The sequence below is a fragment of the Acomys russatus genome, chromosome 7, assembly GCF_903995435.1.
Source record: "Acomys russatus chromosome 7, mAcoRus1.1, whole genome shotgun sequence".
Lineage (NCBI taxonomy): Eukaryota > Metazoa > Chordata > Mammalia > Rodentia > Muridae > Acomys > Acomys russatus.
The window spans coordinates 27,424,844-27,441,893 of NC_067143.1; the positions used below are offsets into that span (position 1 = coordinate 27,424,844).

At 39.9% G+C, this 17,050-nt stretch overlaps 1 protein-coding gene across 1 annotated transcript in view; it reads right to left on the reverse strand.

Moving 5' to 3' along the window:
- Mctp2 (multiple C2 and transmembrane domain containing 2) overlaps nucleotides 1-17,050 on the reverse strand; it is a 224,255-nt gene that overhangs the window by 87,956 nt on the left and 119,249 nt on the right. The window contains exons 13-14 of the mRNA XM_051148727.1: nucleotides 15,339-15,441; nucleotides 13,578-13,680 (exon numbers count right to left, since the gene is read on the reverse strand). Of these exons, the coding sequence (XP_051004684.1) occupies nucleotides 13,578-13,680; nucleotides 15,339-15,441 (206 nt within the window). The remainder of the gene's footprint in view (nucleotides 1-13,577; nucleotides 13,681-15,338; nucleotides 15,442-17,050) is intronic.

Consider the following 17,050-nt stretch of genomic DNA (forward strand, 5'->3'; position numbering starts at 1 on the left):
TTTAGGCCACACAGACTGACATTTGAGGATCTTTGGAATCTTTTCTCTTATTGCTTCTTTTACATTTGAACATTAGGATTTGCCTTTATTATCATCAGTTTCTTAACAGCTTCTATTGAATCTGTCACTGGATGGTTTAGTAAATGTCTGTAGTGTATTTTGATTATCCTAAGCCTGTTCTGTCTTATCTTAACCTCATTCTTTCCCTCTACCCTACCCCTAAGTCCCTTCCCAAAATTCATTTGGCTTTGAGACTCACTGAGTTTAATAAGCATCATGTTTGACCTTAGGTGTAGAACTATTCATTGAAGCACGGTAAGCTTGTTGGTGGGTACACAACTGAACACAATTACTACCCTTCTCAGAATCCACTGATATTCCATGGCTAGCCTAGGAGGGATAGGACTACATGGGCCTCTTCAATCCCTAGTTAACTATTTACAGAATCTAGCCTTGTGCCATTTGCAGGCCCCCTGCAGCTGCTGTGAGATTATGACTACACTGTCTATGTTACTTCTAAAAAGACAGCATTTCACCGCCTGCCTCCCTGTCTTTCAGCCCTTAGATGCTTTCTACCCCCTCTTCCACAATATTCACTCAGTTTTAATGGTGGTGGTACAAGTGACCTATAAAAGTCTGTACACTCAGAGGCCACTTATTCTCAGAATCTCGAGCAGTAAGCATCTCTGCATTCACAGCCTTTCATTACAAAGAGGAACTTCTCTTATTAAGGATGGGAATACCATTTTTCTCTTGGCATAATTATATTTAGAAGGCATCTTGGTGCCATGTCAACTCTGATACAGAGTAATAAATTCACTTTGAAGGCCTAAAATTTCCCCAGCTTTGGGACTGTGAATTACGAAATAGGCCTTAAGTTAACATCAGAGCATAGTTGGTTACCACCATAATTCATGCCACAACTGTACCAGTAGGGAAATCTTGCTTGACAGATTAGTATTATAGTCCATAGAGTTCACATCTGTGTAACGCCATTGGTCTGCAGCAGGTGGCATAGTATTTTCTGGAACATTAAACCTTGAAAGCAGGGAGAAAGCTTCCAGCTCAGTTCCTACCTTTGTGTGTGTGTGTGTGTGTGTGTGTGTGTGTTTCTGCCTTTTTTGTTTTTTAAAATTTTATTAATTTATTCATATTACATCTCAATGGTTATCCCCTCCCTTATATCCTCCCATTCCTCCCTCCCTCCCATTTTCCCCTTATTCCCCTCCCCTATGACTGTGACTGAGGGGAACATCCTCCCCCTGTATATGCTCATAGGGTATCAAGTCTCTTCTTGGTAGCCTGCTATCCTTCCTCTGAGTGCCACCAGGTCTCCCCATTCAGGGGACTTGGTCAAATATGAGGCACCAGAGTACATCTTCACCAACCCTACATCTGACAAAGGTCTAATATCCAAAATATATAAAGAACTCAAGAAATTAAACACCACCAAACCAAGTAACCCAATTGAGAAATGAGGTTTGGAACTAAACAGAGAATTCTCAACAGAGGAATATCAAATGGCTGAGAAACACTTAAAGAAATGTTCAACCTCCTTAGTCATCAGGGAAATGCAAATCAAAACAACTCTGAGATTCCATCTTACACCCATCAGAATGGCTAAGATCAAAAATTCAAGCGATACCACATGCTGACGAGGATGTGGAGAGAGAGGAACACTCCTTCATTGCTGGTGGGAATGCAAACTAGTACAGCCACTTTGGAAATCTATCTGGTGCTATCTCAGAAAACTGGGAATAGGGCTTCCTCAAGACCCAGCTATTCCACTCCTTGGAATATACCCAGAAGATGCTCCAGCACACAACAAGAACATTTGCTAAACCATGTTCATAGCAGCCTTATTCATAATAGCCAGAACATGGAAACAGCCTAAGTGTCCCTCAGTAGAAGAATGGATAAAGAAACTGTGGTACATTTACACTATGGAATACTACTCAGCTATTAAAAACAAGGAATTCCCGAAATTTGTGGACAAATGGATTGAGCTAGAAATGATCATAATGAGTGAGTTAACCCAGAAGCAGAAAGAGTATACACTCGCTTATATCTGCATACTAGCCCAAGGGGCGTGTCCCATGAAAGTCTTCACTAACCAGGAAATTGGGACAGAGGGGAGGACATCCTATTGGGATTCAATTTCTGCCTTTTTATACTCTGCTGAGGTATCCTGACTCAAGGCATCAGAGTATGAACATGTTAAGTGGGTAATGGAATACAATGTTTCCCAGTTATATGCATGGATATACACATATCCCACTGATTGCTTGTATTGTCTACATTTTGATAATTACACCTTTAACGTATCTAAAAGTTATCTGACAGTTTGCAGATAGATGTAAAGAACCCAGATGTTCCTGCTCGGACATCTCACGCTCTAAAGCAGCATGTGATGTGTTCACTATCAACAGACCTGACAGAATTGAGGCCTCAGGAAGCAACATGACATTACCTTTACTCTGTTTACATTTGGAGTTTTCATCCTTAGTTTGTTTCATTGTTCAGTGCTAGAGATGAGAAGACGTCAAATTCCCCGTAATCCCTAATCCATAAAATTTTTAAAAAATACATATATTTAAAGCTGGTAGAAATAAAAATGAACATATTTTATTGTAATATTGTATTTTAAGAAATATTCTCTTTCTGAAATAAAATATGAAACCTTCCACACACTGAGCCGTGTATCACAATCAGAGTGATAACTCATCCTGTTTTGAACTCTTAAAACAATCCACAATTCATTATCTTTCTGCTATGTGCCTTACTTATCTTCATGCATTATAGTTTCCTATTTTGTGTTACTGTTTTAGCTGTCTCGAAGAAGAAAGTAAGGTTTTACTTTGACTTAATATAAGAGACTTTCCATTTAGTAGAAAAGTTCAGTGTGCTCAAGATCTACAGCTCTGAGTGGTGGGATCAGCCTCATGCTCACCATCTTCTTGTTTTAGGGCACTGGGAGAACCACACCAGGGATTCTCACTCGCTCAGTCTGACGTGACCCAATACCATTTATACTACACGCTGCATATGGATCATAAAATCTTCAGATTGTTACCAGTGCCCTGAGCAGAGCTGACTGATTTTGTGCCTTATTTCATCTTTGTGTCAGTTACCATGTATGCGGGGGAAAGTAGGTAAGAATAATCAAATGTTAATGCTGAAAGGACATTTGGGATCTGGAGAGGTGGTCCAGTGCCTAAGACCATGCACTGCTCTTCCAGAAGACCTGACTTTGGTTGCCAGAATTCAAGTCAGGTGGCCTACAACTGCTTTTAGCTAGAACTATCTACACTTTTGGCACTGGTTGCACTTGGACTCATGTGCACATACATACACTGCCCCCTTAAACACACACACATACAAATAAAATTAAGCATTATCCCACATGAGGATTTAAGTCTTGTTTACATCCAATAATCTCCCAAGTGATGCATCCATTTCTTCTTTTCATCCAACCTGTACCCCAAGACTGCATGTGTTGATTTATGGACCAACTCCACTCTAAAGCCAAATGATGGCAACATGCAATGTCTCATTTTTATATTGATCATAAACTTGTGAATTCCATCTTAAATTTTACTATTTTTTACTTTAGTGGCCAAAATCCCATCTTAATCTTAAAATAGGCAAATGAAAAATTATGATGGCCCATGTCTCCTACCTCAAGCAACCCCATTGCACAAAATAATACTTAATTGAAAATTCAAATGGAGATGTGTATGGTACTTATTTGGTGCAAGTAATTACAGAAAATTTGTCCCATAAAGCTAATTAAGTGAAGCTGTTAGGATTATAGCTCCTCATAGCAGACATGCATGCTCTACCAAAACACTACAGCTCCTGAAGGCAGCATGGAGACCATATTTCTAGTCCTATGTTGCTTTGGCCTTATGGGCTATGCTTGGATAAGATAAGTCAAATTTATTCCAAAACGCATTTCATTGAACTGAGATAATGGAGTTATTTTCATTTTGGAGTATTAGAAAGTAATAAAAGTATATATCTTATTATTAGAAAATAATGAGTCAATATGTATTGTAGCTGTAGCAGTGTTTCTTTTATGGACTTGTGTGCCCTTGTTTGTGGTGCGTAACTATTTAGAATTACAATATCCTCTTGGTGTATATTTTCTTTGATGAGTACTTAGTGTCTGTCCCTAGCTCTTCGATTAGGTTTGAAGTCTATTTTGTTAGCTATTAAAATGGTTATACCTGCTTTCTTCTGTACAGATTGAGTCACTAAAGCCATTTGTACTTTTATTAAAAGAAATTAGCCCAATAGGTGACATTAGAGAGAAACCACATTTTGAAGACGTCTGGGTTAGAGAAGAAACTTGTCTGGTTTCGAGAGGACTAGATGCACTTAATTGAAGCCTGAAATAGTAAGCAAACCTAATTATTACAAGATAGTGTCAATGGCTCCAAATATTTCAAAACTAAAAAGTGTTTCCTGTCATCCATTACATCTATTATGGTAGTGATTAGAGGATTGCAGAGCAAAAAGAGAACTATCCAGTATCAGATCATCAGATTACGATATATCCTAACAATAGTTTGAAATGATCTTGGCTGTATCTGATTAAAAGATTTTTAATATCTATGTGTCTGTTTTACCATGACTATGTATTTTATTGAAAACATTCAAAAAATATAGTTTAATAATATTCTTTTCTCTCTCTCAGTGCCTCCTAGAGCCTCCCCACCTAACTCCATTTTCTTTCTCTTTTTCTTTCATCAAACAAAACCACCCAAAACAAACACACAAAAAAGCTATATCTAGATAGATGTTTTAAGTTGATAATGACAAAATGTTATAGAGATTGAGTTACATTCAGAATTTTAGAAGCACCAAGAAAGATATTTTCTTCAAGGCTGTCAAATACAAATAGCCAAAACTGTAAGAAGGTAACATTTATATAAGTCCTGATTGTGTCATGGTTCTTCTTGCTATAGGTAGTTTATTATATGTACATGTAATAATATAGATGTATATGTAAAAAATAAAAATGTTTAATAAAATATCAAAATAAAAAGATCAATAAGACAAAAAAAAGCAAAATGAAATAAAACTGTATTAAAATACCATTGCGTTGCTTTGCATTGGCTAACTACTACTGGTGATGGGCTTGCCCTGAAATGTGGTTAATAACCAGTGACACTCCATTGAAGAAAACTGGTTTTCTCTTTGCTAGCAAGTACCAACTGCAAATTGCTTCTTGGTTAGTAGTGGGATCCACTGCCCACTTCCTCTTCTCAGCGCCTGGCTAGAACTTGTGCAGGGCTTATGCATGTTGCCACAGTCACTGTCAGTTAACATTAGTGTCAGTCACACTGTGTCTAGAAGACCGTTTCCTTGGAGTCATCCATCACCTCTGCCTCTTAGAGTCTTTCTGCTTCCTCTTTTGCATAGCCTTTTGAGCTTTAAGGAGACGGGTTTGATGAACAGATCCCATTTAGGATTGTGTGATCCAAAATCTGTCACAATTTACACGTTTTCCAATCACAGGTCTTTGTGTCAGTCCCGTTTTACTGCACGAGGCTTCTTTGATGTGAGTTGGTGAGGCACTGCTTTCTGGCTGTAGTAATATCTCATTAGAAGTCATTGGTTTCTATGTTCTTTTAGCAGAATAATTTCAGGTTTTTTTCCTAAGACCATAAGACCTGGCTAGTCTCAGGTTCTTGGCTACTTTAGCAGTGTCAGTTATGGGCTCTATCCATGGGCTAGACCTTAAATCCAATCAGAGAGTGGTTTGTTATTCCTGTAACATTAGTGCTGCCATAGCACTGGTATGTCTTCCAGGCAGATCACGCTTGTAGGTCACATGGTTTGTATCTGGGTGGTGTTGGTGATTAACTTTCTCCTTCAATATCTTTCAGAGACTGTCCCAGTAGAGTGAGCACTAGTCACTAAGCATGAAGCTTCTAGTTGGGCAGTAGCTTGGTGTTTTCCATGATATTAATAAGTGTTGCTGTCTTCAGCAATAGGACATGGCCATCAGCATGTGGAGTGTAAACAATAATCTGAATTTGAGGGGGATTCCATAGGGCCCCATTGGCAATAACTCAGAAGGATGAAATTCATGCTTGTCATTGGGGGTTTTACTTGGTGGCAAACAGTGTCTAATTGGGGGCTCTGTTTCCCCAATTATTAGGTGACTTCATTTAAGTTCCTTTCACATAAGTATATATTTTATGGATCTTCTACAATGGTAGGTTTCCATATGGCTTTTCAAATGGCGTTTGGTATCAGTTGTTCCTCTTCATAGTTTCTCTTTAAACCTTCTCTCTCAACATCCTCTTTGTTTAACCTTCGTATTCTGGTTTCCCTTTGTCCATAACAATATATTCTATTTCTCCATCCTCAGGAGATCCTCTCCCTTCCCCTTGCTCCTTACTAAGAACCTAAACCCTGTGGTTATTTGGATTGTAGCATGCATGTTGAAAGCTTAAAAGCTAAGATCCATATAGAAGAGAAAACGTATTTGTCTTTTGGGATCTGGGTTACATCATTCGTAATTGCTTTGTTCTAGTTCCATCCATTTACCTGTGAATTTCCATCATTCTGAACAGCTGCATAATATTCCATTGTGTAAATATACCACATTTTCATTATCCACTGACCTGTTGATGGACATCTGTACTATTTCTAATTTTGGCTATTATTGTTAATAGAACATCGATGAACACGGTTGAGCAAGTGTCTCAGTGTCTCTGTAGTAGAATGTAGATTCCTTGGGATATATGTCCAAGATTGGTATAACTGGATCTTGAGGTATGTCTACTTCTAGCTTCCTGAGAAACTACCAATTGATTTCCACAGTGGCTGTTGGCCCTCCTACCAGCAATGAATGCGTGCCCAAATGCAGCCATTAATTTTGAGCAGAACCATTTGTTGAAGATACTGTTTTTTCTCAAGTGTGATTTTGGGGGATTCTGTCAAAAATCAGTGATCCATTGGGCTATGGACTCATAAATTAGATCTTTTATTTAATTTCAGTGATCAATATGTTTGTTGTTTTGACAATATCATGCTGGTTTTTTATTACTACAACTCTGTTGTACAACTTGAAATCTAGGATAATGACACCTCCAGCAGTCTTTTTATTACTGAGGATTGTTTGAGCTATCCTGTTGGTGTGTGTGTGTGTGTGTGTGTGTGTGTGTGTATGTGTGTGTGTGTGTGCATGTGTTTCCATTCAAAGCTGAAGGTTGTTTTTTTTTTTCAAATTTTGTGAAGAACTGTGTTAACATTTTGATGGAAATTGTATTGAATCTGTAGATTTCTTTTGGTAGGATGGCTATTTCACCCTATTCACCCTAACAATTCATGAGCATGGGAGCATCCATCTTCTAGTGTCTTTTTCATATTCTTTGATATCTTAAAGTCTCTGTTATATAAGTCTTTTCCTTGCTTTGTTAAGAGTTATTTCAAGATCTCTGAGATGTGTATCTGTCGAGATGTGATCTGTGTCCTAGTATGTGGTTCCGTGAGCTTCCCAGAAGAAAATATAGTCCTTAGTGTTTGAGTGGAATGTTCTGTAGATATCTTCTAGGTCCACTTGATTTACGAAATTATTTAACTCTAGTATTTTCTGGGTATAATAGCCTTCCTTGGCTGGCATCTTTAGTCTCCCAAGAAGTATGTAGGACATCTGTCAAGGCCTTTCTGGCATCTAGTCTTTCTACAGAAAAGTCAGGTGTTATGTGATCTGCCTTTATATGTTACTTGGTCTTTTTTTCCTGTATCATTTCTTATCCTTTTTGTATTATGTACTTCTATTGTTTTTATTATGTGTCTTGGGTCCTTTCTCTTCTAGTCCTGTATATTTTGTATTCTGTACATTATTTATACCCTCATAGGCATCTCCCCAATGCTTGAATTTTTGAATGACCCATTTACTTCCACCCTGATTGAAGAAGCAACAGTGCACATGGGAGGAATGGGAGGGAAAAAGAGAGATTATGTTGAAATTATATTTTAACTTCAAAAAGGAAAACACAAAAGCAAAAGACAAAAAAAGAAAGAAAAAAGAAAGCTCTAGTAGAGTTTAGCATAGTCTGTTTATTCAACAGTTTGAAATTCACTTCAACAACAGGCTTAAGCACATTGATGCTGAGGAAAATGAAAAGCTGAGGTGCATTGTCCATCTGAGGCTTGTGCGTTTTTAATGCCTTGTGCCTTGCCTCACTGACCTGGCCAGTTGTATGTCAACTTGCCATGAGCTAGAGTCATTTGGGGAAAAGGACTCTTAGGTGATAAAAAATACCCCCAACAGACTGGCTCGTAGGCAAGCCTGCACTGCATTTTCTTAATTCGTGATTGACGTGGGCCAGCCCAAGTCACCACATGTGGTATCATGCCTGGGCTGGTGGTCCTGGGTACTCTAAGGTAGCAGGCTGAGCAACCCATGAGCAGCAAGCCAGTAAGAAGGACTTCTGCCATGGCTTCTTCTCTAGTTCCCATTTCCAGCTTCCTGCCCTGTTTGAGTTTGTTCCGTGACTTCCCTCAGTGATGGACTGTGCGATGTAGAAAAATAAACTGAAATAAACTCTTTGCTCTCCAAGTTAGTTTTTCTTATGGTGATTTATCACACCATTAGAATGCCAAAGCCGGGCATGGTGACACATGCATTTAATCCCAGCACTCAGGAGACAGAGGCAGGCGGATCTCTGTGAGTTTGAGGCCAGCCTGGTCTACAAAGAGAGTCCAGACCAACCAAGGCTACACAGAGAAACCCTGCCATGAAAAACAAACGAACAAATAAAAATCCTGAAGTAAGACTCCACCAAATGGCAAGTGAAACTTTAGCTCAAGGCTTAGGTAAAGAGAAGACAATTGCACAAAAATATCACCATTCAATCATGAGCGTGTTGTTCATGGTAAATAGTTTTAAATATAAAATAAATCTTAGTATTTTTGTAATATGGACCTAGGACTTCCTCCATGCCAAGCAAGTGTTCTGCCACTGAGTTCTTTCCCCAAATCTCCTTTTATGCTGAGTCATGACCTCTCTATATTGCCCAGATTGACAATGACTGACTCTGCATCCCAAGTAGGCCATGAATTTGAGATTTCCCCTGCCTCAGCCTCCTAGGTCTCTGATCTCTGGAATTATGGACCTGTGCTACCAGACCATGCCACAGTACTAGAACACTGAATAAAGTTTTTGTTCTCTTGTAAAGTAAATTAAGTACCACTGACTTCTTTTTCTTGATTCTTTCACATAATTGAAAAAATACAATCGGGAATCAGCTCTTTTCCTAAAGACATATGAAAAATAAATCTTGAGTATCTTCTTTGATGCCTAATTCTTGGAGATTTAACAAATCTTCAGGCATAGTCTTACACTGTGGTCCTAGTGGGCTGTTCTAGAGTCACCACTTCTAGTAAAAATCTAGCTTTGATCCCTGCTAATAGACAGACCCGATGTCCCTCTATCCTCTCTACTCTGGTCCTTAGATCAAGACTCCCAGGCTTTCCCTTTTACCACAACATGGCCATTCCTCTGCCCCTCTGTCTTAGCTTTTTCCTCTGCTTTGGAGGACCTTCCCTGTTCATCCACCAGTCACCATCAGCACATTCCTCCTCCCCAAACCAATTCAAAGCCCTGCTCCCTAATGGCTTCTCAAACTTCAATCCGTCTCTCAGGACATCTTGTTTTTTTGCTGTGGTGTTTGGGATTTTTAGGTTTTTGTGCCTAGTGCACAGATATCTCCCAAGAATTCCTGATCTTCTGCACCTATGTCTCTCTTGGTAGCCTTGACTGTACATATCACAATTGTACCAACACAGCCTTAGCCTTGCTTATGGCATGATGCTTGATGGATGCTCACTACCGCTGTCTAAGAAACTCTAAGGAGCTCAGACTCCACCATGAGGCTGTCTACATTAAAAGCTTACTTACCAAGCAGCTACAGTACAGGGTCACTTCTGAGCCTTTGTTTCCTAATTCATAAATTCCCCAAAATAAATCTGTAAGACTAAGTCATTAGAAACGTAATGATGTAGTATATTAACCACACTGAATTTGTCAGGTATGCAACCCTCAAGAGATAAAAAGAAAAATCATAGATCTAAATAGATCTTTAAACAAATTCTCCCAAGTACAGTTCAGTATTATTTGATAATAGAACAATAAATTAAATAATTATTGGATTATAATTTTCAGCTATAATGAGAGTCATGACATTTAAAAATCACATTTATAATCTACATTCTATTAGAAAATAAATTAATTTGAAAAGGTCAGTTTGTTGCATCTGGACCACCTGATGTCAAGAAGACACAGATCTACTCTAGGATTTGGTCATTTCCCCAATCTATCAGTCAAGGAATTATAAATTAATCTGAAACAAATCAGTTGCATAGAAGAGAAGCAGCAGAGCCTGCCACTCAGTGCCATGCCAGGGTCCCCAAGACAACTAAGAGGATTAAAGCCTTGGCTAGGCTGGAATGCTATGCAATGCTAAACTGGGGCTTTCTTTGGGTTGTACCAAATGCTACTTGAATTTAAGGCAAGTAAAGAATATGTTCTGAAAGTTTCATGTCCACTTGACACAAACTAGAGTCGTTTGGGAAGAGGAACCTTAATGGAGAAAATGCCCAAGCAGATTCTTGATTGATGACTGATATGGGAGGGGCCAGCTCACTGTAGCAATGCTATCCCAGGGTTGGTCATCCTGGATGCTATAAGAAAGCAGGCTGAGTAAGCTATAAGGAACAAGCCAATGAGCAGCACTCTTCTGGTGCCTTCTGCTCCAGTTATTGCCTTTAGGTTCCTGCCTTGAGTTTCTGTCCCCATTTTCCTATACAACGACGAACTGAAATGTAAACCTGTAAGCTGAAATAAACATACACCAATCCCCACCCCTCGTCAAGTTGCTTTCGGTCATGGTGTTTTATCACTGCAATAGAAACCCTAAGGAATACATGATCTAAACCTGTGGTTTCCCCATACTTCACTGAGGGAAACTTCAAATACTTCGCAGGCTTTGGCTCTTGGCTTTCTGGGCCCTACAAGGCTTGCCTCTGTCTAGCCCTACCCCTGGGTCCTTTCCTGTCCTATAGGCCTCTGTCCAGCCCTACCCCTGGGTCCTTTCCTGTCCTACAGGCCTCTATCCAGCCCTACCCCTGGGTCCTTTCCTGTCCTACAGGCCTCTGTCCAGCCCTACCCCTGGGTCCTTTCCTGTCCTACAGGCCTCTGTCCAGCCCTACCCCTGGGTCCTTTCCTGTCCTATAGGCCTGTGTGCTCTATCCCCGGCATTCCATCTACCTTGGCTTCCCAGCCAGCTCTGGATGTTGACAGGCTAAATCCTTCCTCTGAGCCTTTGAACATAGATTATTGCCAGCCTGAAAAGCTCCCCAACACTCACATGGAACTGCTCCTTTATCTCCCCCAGTTCCTACTGGAATGCTCCCTTTCCTGTGCACCCTCACCATGTAGCCCTTGAGACCTGCTCTCTGCTTCCTGTCATCTTGGTATGCTCATGGTGGGTTTGTGTTATGTAGAACTGTATTATTGATTTTATTTTAGTTTTCTTTTTGTATCCTTGTCTCCTAGAAAGCAGGATATGAGCTACAAGGGGAAGAGGGGTTTTCCTGTGGTCAGAATTAAAGCACTGTTAGCTAAAATTGCCAGCTATGCAAGTCAAACTTCATTAACCTTTGTCAAACAAAAACATGAACAATAGACTCTGGGCAGCTTGTGCCCATCATGCAAAACCCAACTGTGGAGTTTGACTTATGTTTAAAGAAAGACTTAAGTAAGGCATGGCTTTTACTAGCTTTCTAGTTGGAGGGTGCATATTTTGAAAAAGAATCCATTAATTTAGTTCAATTTTTGTCTCCCTGAAGGAGTGAGTCCACCACTCTTCAGTGTCTAGGGACATCTGTATTTTTTTTACAACAGTGGAGAGAAGTGCTTCTGTCATCCACAAAAGCCAGGAATCTGCTGAGTACCCCCAAACTGCCCAGGGCAGCTCTATCTAACACACAAGTGTCCTTCTCCAAATGCCAACAGCCTTCGGACTGGGTTGCCATAATACAGCTGGATGCCCTGCCTTAGATCTGCTGAGGAGACATGGAAGGAGAGACAAAGACATGGAGGGATTGACGGACTGAAGGAAGTAAGCAAAGCCGCTGGCTGCTGCTACAGAAAACAAAACAAAACAAATGTACAAACCTTTTAAGAACAAAGGAAAAAGATCAAGGTTTTTCCAACTATCCAAGTCTATTCACATATCAAGGAATAAAATATATTGCAGGTTTATCCATTATAAAAGGTAAAGGGGATAGAGGGAGGAAGAGATAGGGAGAGAGAAGAGGCAGAGAAAAGAGAGGGTAAAGAGTGTGTGCACAAACACTGTAAAGGAAGGTTTGGCTCTGTATCATCTCTCTTTAGACATCTTTCAAAGTAAGCCCCATATTCCTGCTACATGTATTCTTGCAGGAATATCTGACAAAGTTGTAATAAAAAGGGGGAATTCCCAAATTGCCATCTCCTCTCTGCGAGCACTGCCGCCTGCCATGGAGGGGGCTCAGAGCATTTGGCAGGGGCCGGCTGCCGCAGCCAGCAGCTGCTGCATGCATGTTCCTGGAGAAGCATCAGGGGTATGAGAACTTGGGGAGAAATTAACCAAGCGATCAAAAGCAGACAAGAAGATATTAGGAGGCACAGCGTTCCCCCTCCCTGTAAACATTATGTACACACCATGAAGCTTGTGGTTAGATCGCAGAGTACACAACCCACAAAAAATGTACAGATAGCTTGGGGGGAAAAATTCTAAGTGTGAGGGAAGAAATGAACTCTCAGATTTTGGTGAAGCCATAGTGACTGTACAGCCAATTATATATTTGGCTGGATGCAAAACTGTAATAATTGCCTTGAACCAGTTTGTTTGATGCAATCAAAAGAAAAAAGTATATATTAAATAATAAATGATTAAAAGGGCAATTCACTGGCCACCGTTTGCCTTCCAGTCTCATAAAGGCACTCTGGGATGTTTCCTCTACTGCCTTTTATAAGTATTTTGTTCATTCTGATTTTCTTCTTGTTGACCCTAACAAAATTATTGGAACTCCTGATTTTCCAAATGAGATCTTTATTTTCTTCCACAAAATATTTTAAGTCCAAAGGAAAACATAACAGACAAAACTTTGGGGTAAATAGTCTTTAGGAGAAGTGAGAACAAATGCACAGTAACCAATAATTAATCTTTAACATTGTGGGCAGGGAGGAAGTAAAAATAAAATCTACATGGTCCTCCTGAATCAGTGGAAAATCTGACCACAGAGCTGGGTTACTTGACATCAGACATAACGTGCCAACCTGTGATAGAATGAGGTCGGAGAGTATATTGAAAGAGTTGCCAAAATGTCTGGTTGAAAACATAAATATTAGACTGACACAGAAAAGGCTATGTAAGCCTCTTTAAACCTAAAATATGAAGATCAAGAATAAATAGTACTTTCTATAGTAGCTTCAAGAGTGATGAAGACAGAGTGACTCTGGATTATAGAAACTCCACCGTACAAATTGTTGATTAATGAAGAAGACTTACAGACAGCAAGGGGATCGCAACCTTTCCAAGAAAATCCGGGGCCTTATCTCCATCCTCATCAAACACTGTCACTTCCAAAACATCATGGATATCTTTAATAGGGCTGAAAGAGGAAATATCAGGTATTATACACAAAAACACGAGTGACGTCTGCTCCATGAAGAGCTGAAAACACTTGCACTAATTAAGTCTCTGTGTCCTCAGAGTATAAAACTACCATTTAATTAAACTCCAAAAATTAAATCAAACTGACTGTATTCCCAAACCTTCCATCATGGAAGATTCAGACGTGCACATGATGAAAGAAGTCAACTTTCTTACTGTGGCATTTTCCACACATGTGTGCACTCAAGGGTGATACTGTAAAAGAGGGAAGAAAAAGAAAGAAAGAAAAGAAATAAAGAAAGAAAGAAAGAAATCAGAGGAGAAAGGAAAGGGATTTCAAAGTTGCTCTGAAATGGGAAAGCAAAAAAAAAAAAAAAGTTTTTAAATCACTTTTGAAATTAATGAAGAAAAAAATGTGATGGGCTGGAGGGATGGCTCTGTGGTTAGAAGCCTTACTGCTCTTGCAGAGGATGCAGGTTCAGTTCCCAGTACCCACCCAGTATCTCACAACTGCTTGTAACTCCAGTTCCGGGGATTTCAAACTCTTTTCTGTCCTCTGTGGTCTTCTGAATGCACATGTGGTGCCCATAAGCCCACACATGTATATACAAAAATAAGCAAATAAATATCTTTTAAAATATTTTTTCAAAAAAGAGAATGTGGTAAAATTCATTATTTATTGAAGTATGCAGAAAGCCCTTTGTAATGAAACATTACATATGGAAACCCCATGCAGAGTTTCAGAAACATGTTTTCTTTCTATTGAACAGAATCTAGCCGCTGTGGACAGTAAAATAATCTAGAGCCATGGCTACTGTCAGATGCCCTTGTATCTGGCATTTGGCTAAGTGTCTCCAGGTTAACCACTTCCCCTAGATCTTTGAGGGACTTTCTGTGAACCAACAATTACACTGGAGGCAAATTTGACTCTTTTCATTCACGGGCACAAACAGTCAGTGGTGTGTGTGTGTGTGTGTGTGTGTGTGTCTGTGTGTGTCTGTGTGTGTGTGTGTCAGGGGCAATATCAATACACTAAAGTCCAATAGGAGCCTTCTCTAACAATCACACACCTTGAAATCTAAGGAAACCTAGGAAACTAGACACACCCAGCTTCCTAAATACCCAAGTTTGATGAAACACACAGGGCAGTCCAAAGGAGCCAGCCACCCTGATAGAAAGGAATATAAGGAGCCTTTGGGAGTCTTTAAGGATTCCCAGATAATCTGTAGTTTCCAAAAGATTCTGACAGGATACAAACCTCCACGCATTTATGATAGTATCACAGCATCTAAGTGCTTAGAATTTAAGACAGGACTCCATTTGTAACTTTTCTTAACCCAGAAATAGATTAGTCTGGACATCTAGTAGCTTCCATCTATCTACAGATTAATTTAGTCACTAAAAAAATCTACTTTATAAATGTCTCCTAGCAGTCCCTTACAGTTCCAAATGGTCTCTTCTATTATTAAGCCATACTATAAAATGAAAGGATAAAAGGGTTTTGGAAGGAAAAAAGACAATAAAATTCACTCTTTGCACATAAAACTGAGTGGAAAGTTCCCCCTCAAGAGCCCCCCAGCCTGCCCGATACACATCAGAGATAATTGCTCTCTAAGTTAACGCTGCTCCTTGGATCCCAGGGCATGACACACTTACAATGTAAAAACTTTGTTCCACTCGGGATTGAGGTTTTTGTAAATGGTGTGCGTCTGAAGTCGGTCATTGCCCAACTCCAACAGGCAGAAAGGATCGCTTTTCCCTGGAAAGAGAACACAGACAACCATCAAAGACAAATGCATCTCAAAGGGGACACAGCAAATTGAGCAAAAGCTGTGTGCTTTCACAATGAAACCACGGAAAGGGAGAGAAGCACGGAGGGGGTGGGGACATTGCACTGCTTTCCCAGCAGGCTTTCTGGATACACATTTGAGAATTCAGGAAGTTAGAAAAGTGCAGGAGTATTCAGTCTTTAATGTATCAAGGGATGCACACTGATGATCAACCTGATTTGTCACACTGAAAGCCAATGACCACAACTCTTATAGAAGGTGGCACCTTGTTTGTCTTTAAATGAACTCAGTAGCAAAAAAGAAAAAAAAAAAAAACCTCCAGTAAATACAGGTGAAAGGCCTTAAAAGGCATATGAAGCACCAATAATGTGAAGACTTATTCAACATTACTCATCTTCAGGAAAATGCTAATTAAAGCTACAATGACATAGCATATTGCCCCAGGTAGAATGCCTATTATCAAACAGACAACAACAGGGATGGAGATGTGTTCTGTGGGAAAGCATGTAGCACACACAAGGCCTCATGTTTGATTCCCAGTACTTCAAGAAAACAGAAACAAAAACAGAAATAACAAACACCAGGAAGAGCTGAGGGAAAGGCAGTCTTGGTAAGAGCAGTGGAACGATCAGTTAGTACAGCCAATGGGGAAAAGCAGGATTCCTTTAACAGCAACACACAGATACATCACTGGACAGCAGTCCAACTTCATGAATACATCTAAGGGAAATGGTTTCAGCCTCTGAAGTATGGTGTCCATTGCAGCATTCCTCACAACAGCCAAAGGTGCAGACAGCATGGGTGTCTATTAGCTGACAAGCATAGGAAGCAAATGGAGTTTGTATAGACAATGGAATAATATACAGCCACAAAGAAGACTATACCATGAAGATGATTTACATAAATCATGTCATTTACAGTAGTGCAGAGGAGCCTGTAGGGTAATAGGTTATATAATTCACAGAAAAATAACTACTACAAGGTCTCGTTCACATACAGCATAGGTAGAATCAAGAAGTAGAGTTAGGACTGGTGAGCTGGCTCATCCATCAAGATCATTGGCAACTCTTGCAAAGGACTCTGGATTAATTCCCAGCACCCGTAAGGCAGCTTACAACCAATTCCAGTTCCGGGATATCTGATACCATCTTTGGGCCTGCACAGGCACCAGGCAAGCAGACAGCACAAAGGCATATTTACAGGAAAACACCCATATATGTAAAAAATAAATAAATAAATAAAAACAAATCCTCCCAAAGCAGGAGGCAGTGTAGTGAAAGAGTGGCTATAAGATGTGAGAGAAGGAAAAGGGAGGGTGGATTCAGAGAGATTTGTGCATAAGTACAAGGTTGTAGTTGGACAGGAGAGATGAATGTTGGTGTTCTCTTGTACAGTATGCTAACTAGAGCTAATAATACTGTATCAAGTATTTTAATAGAAGCCAGGCATGGTGGCGCACGTCTTTAGTCCCAGCACTCGCGAGGCAGAGGCAGGTGGATCTCTGTGAGTTGGAGGCCAGCCTGGTCTACAAAGTGAGTCTAGGACAACCGAGGCTACACAGAGAAACCCTGTCTCAAA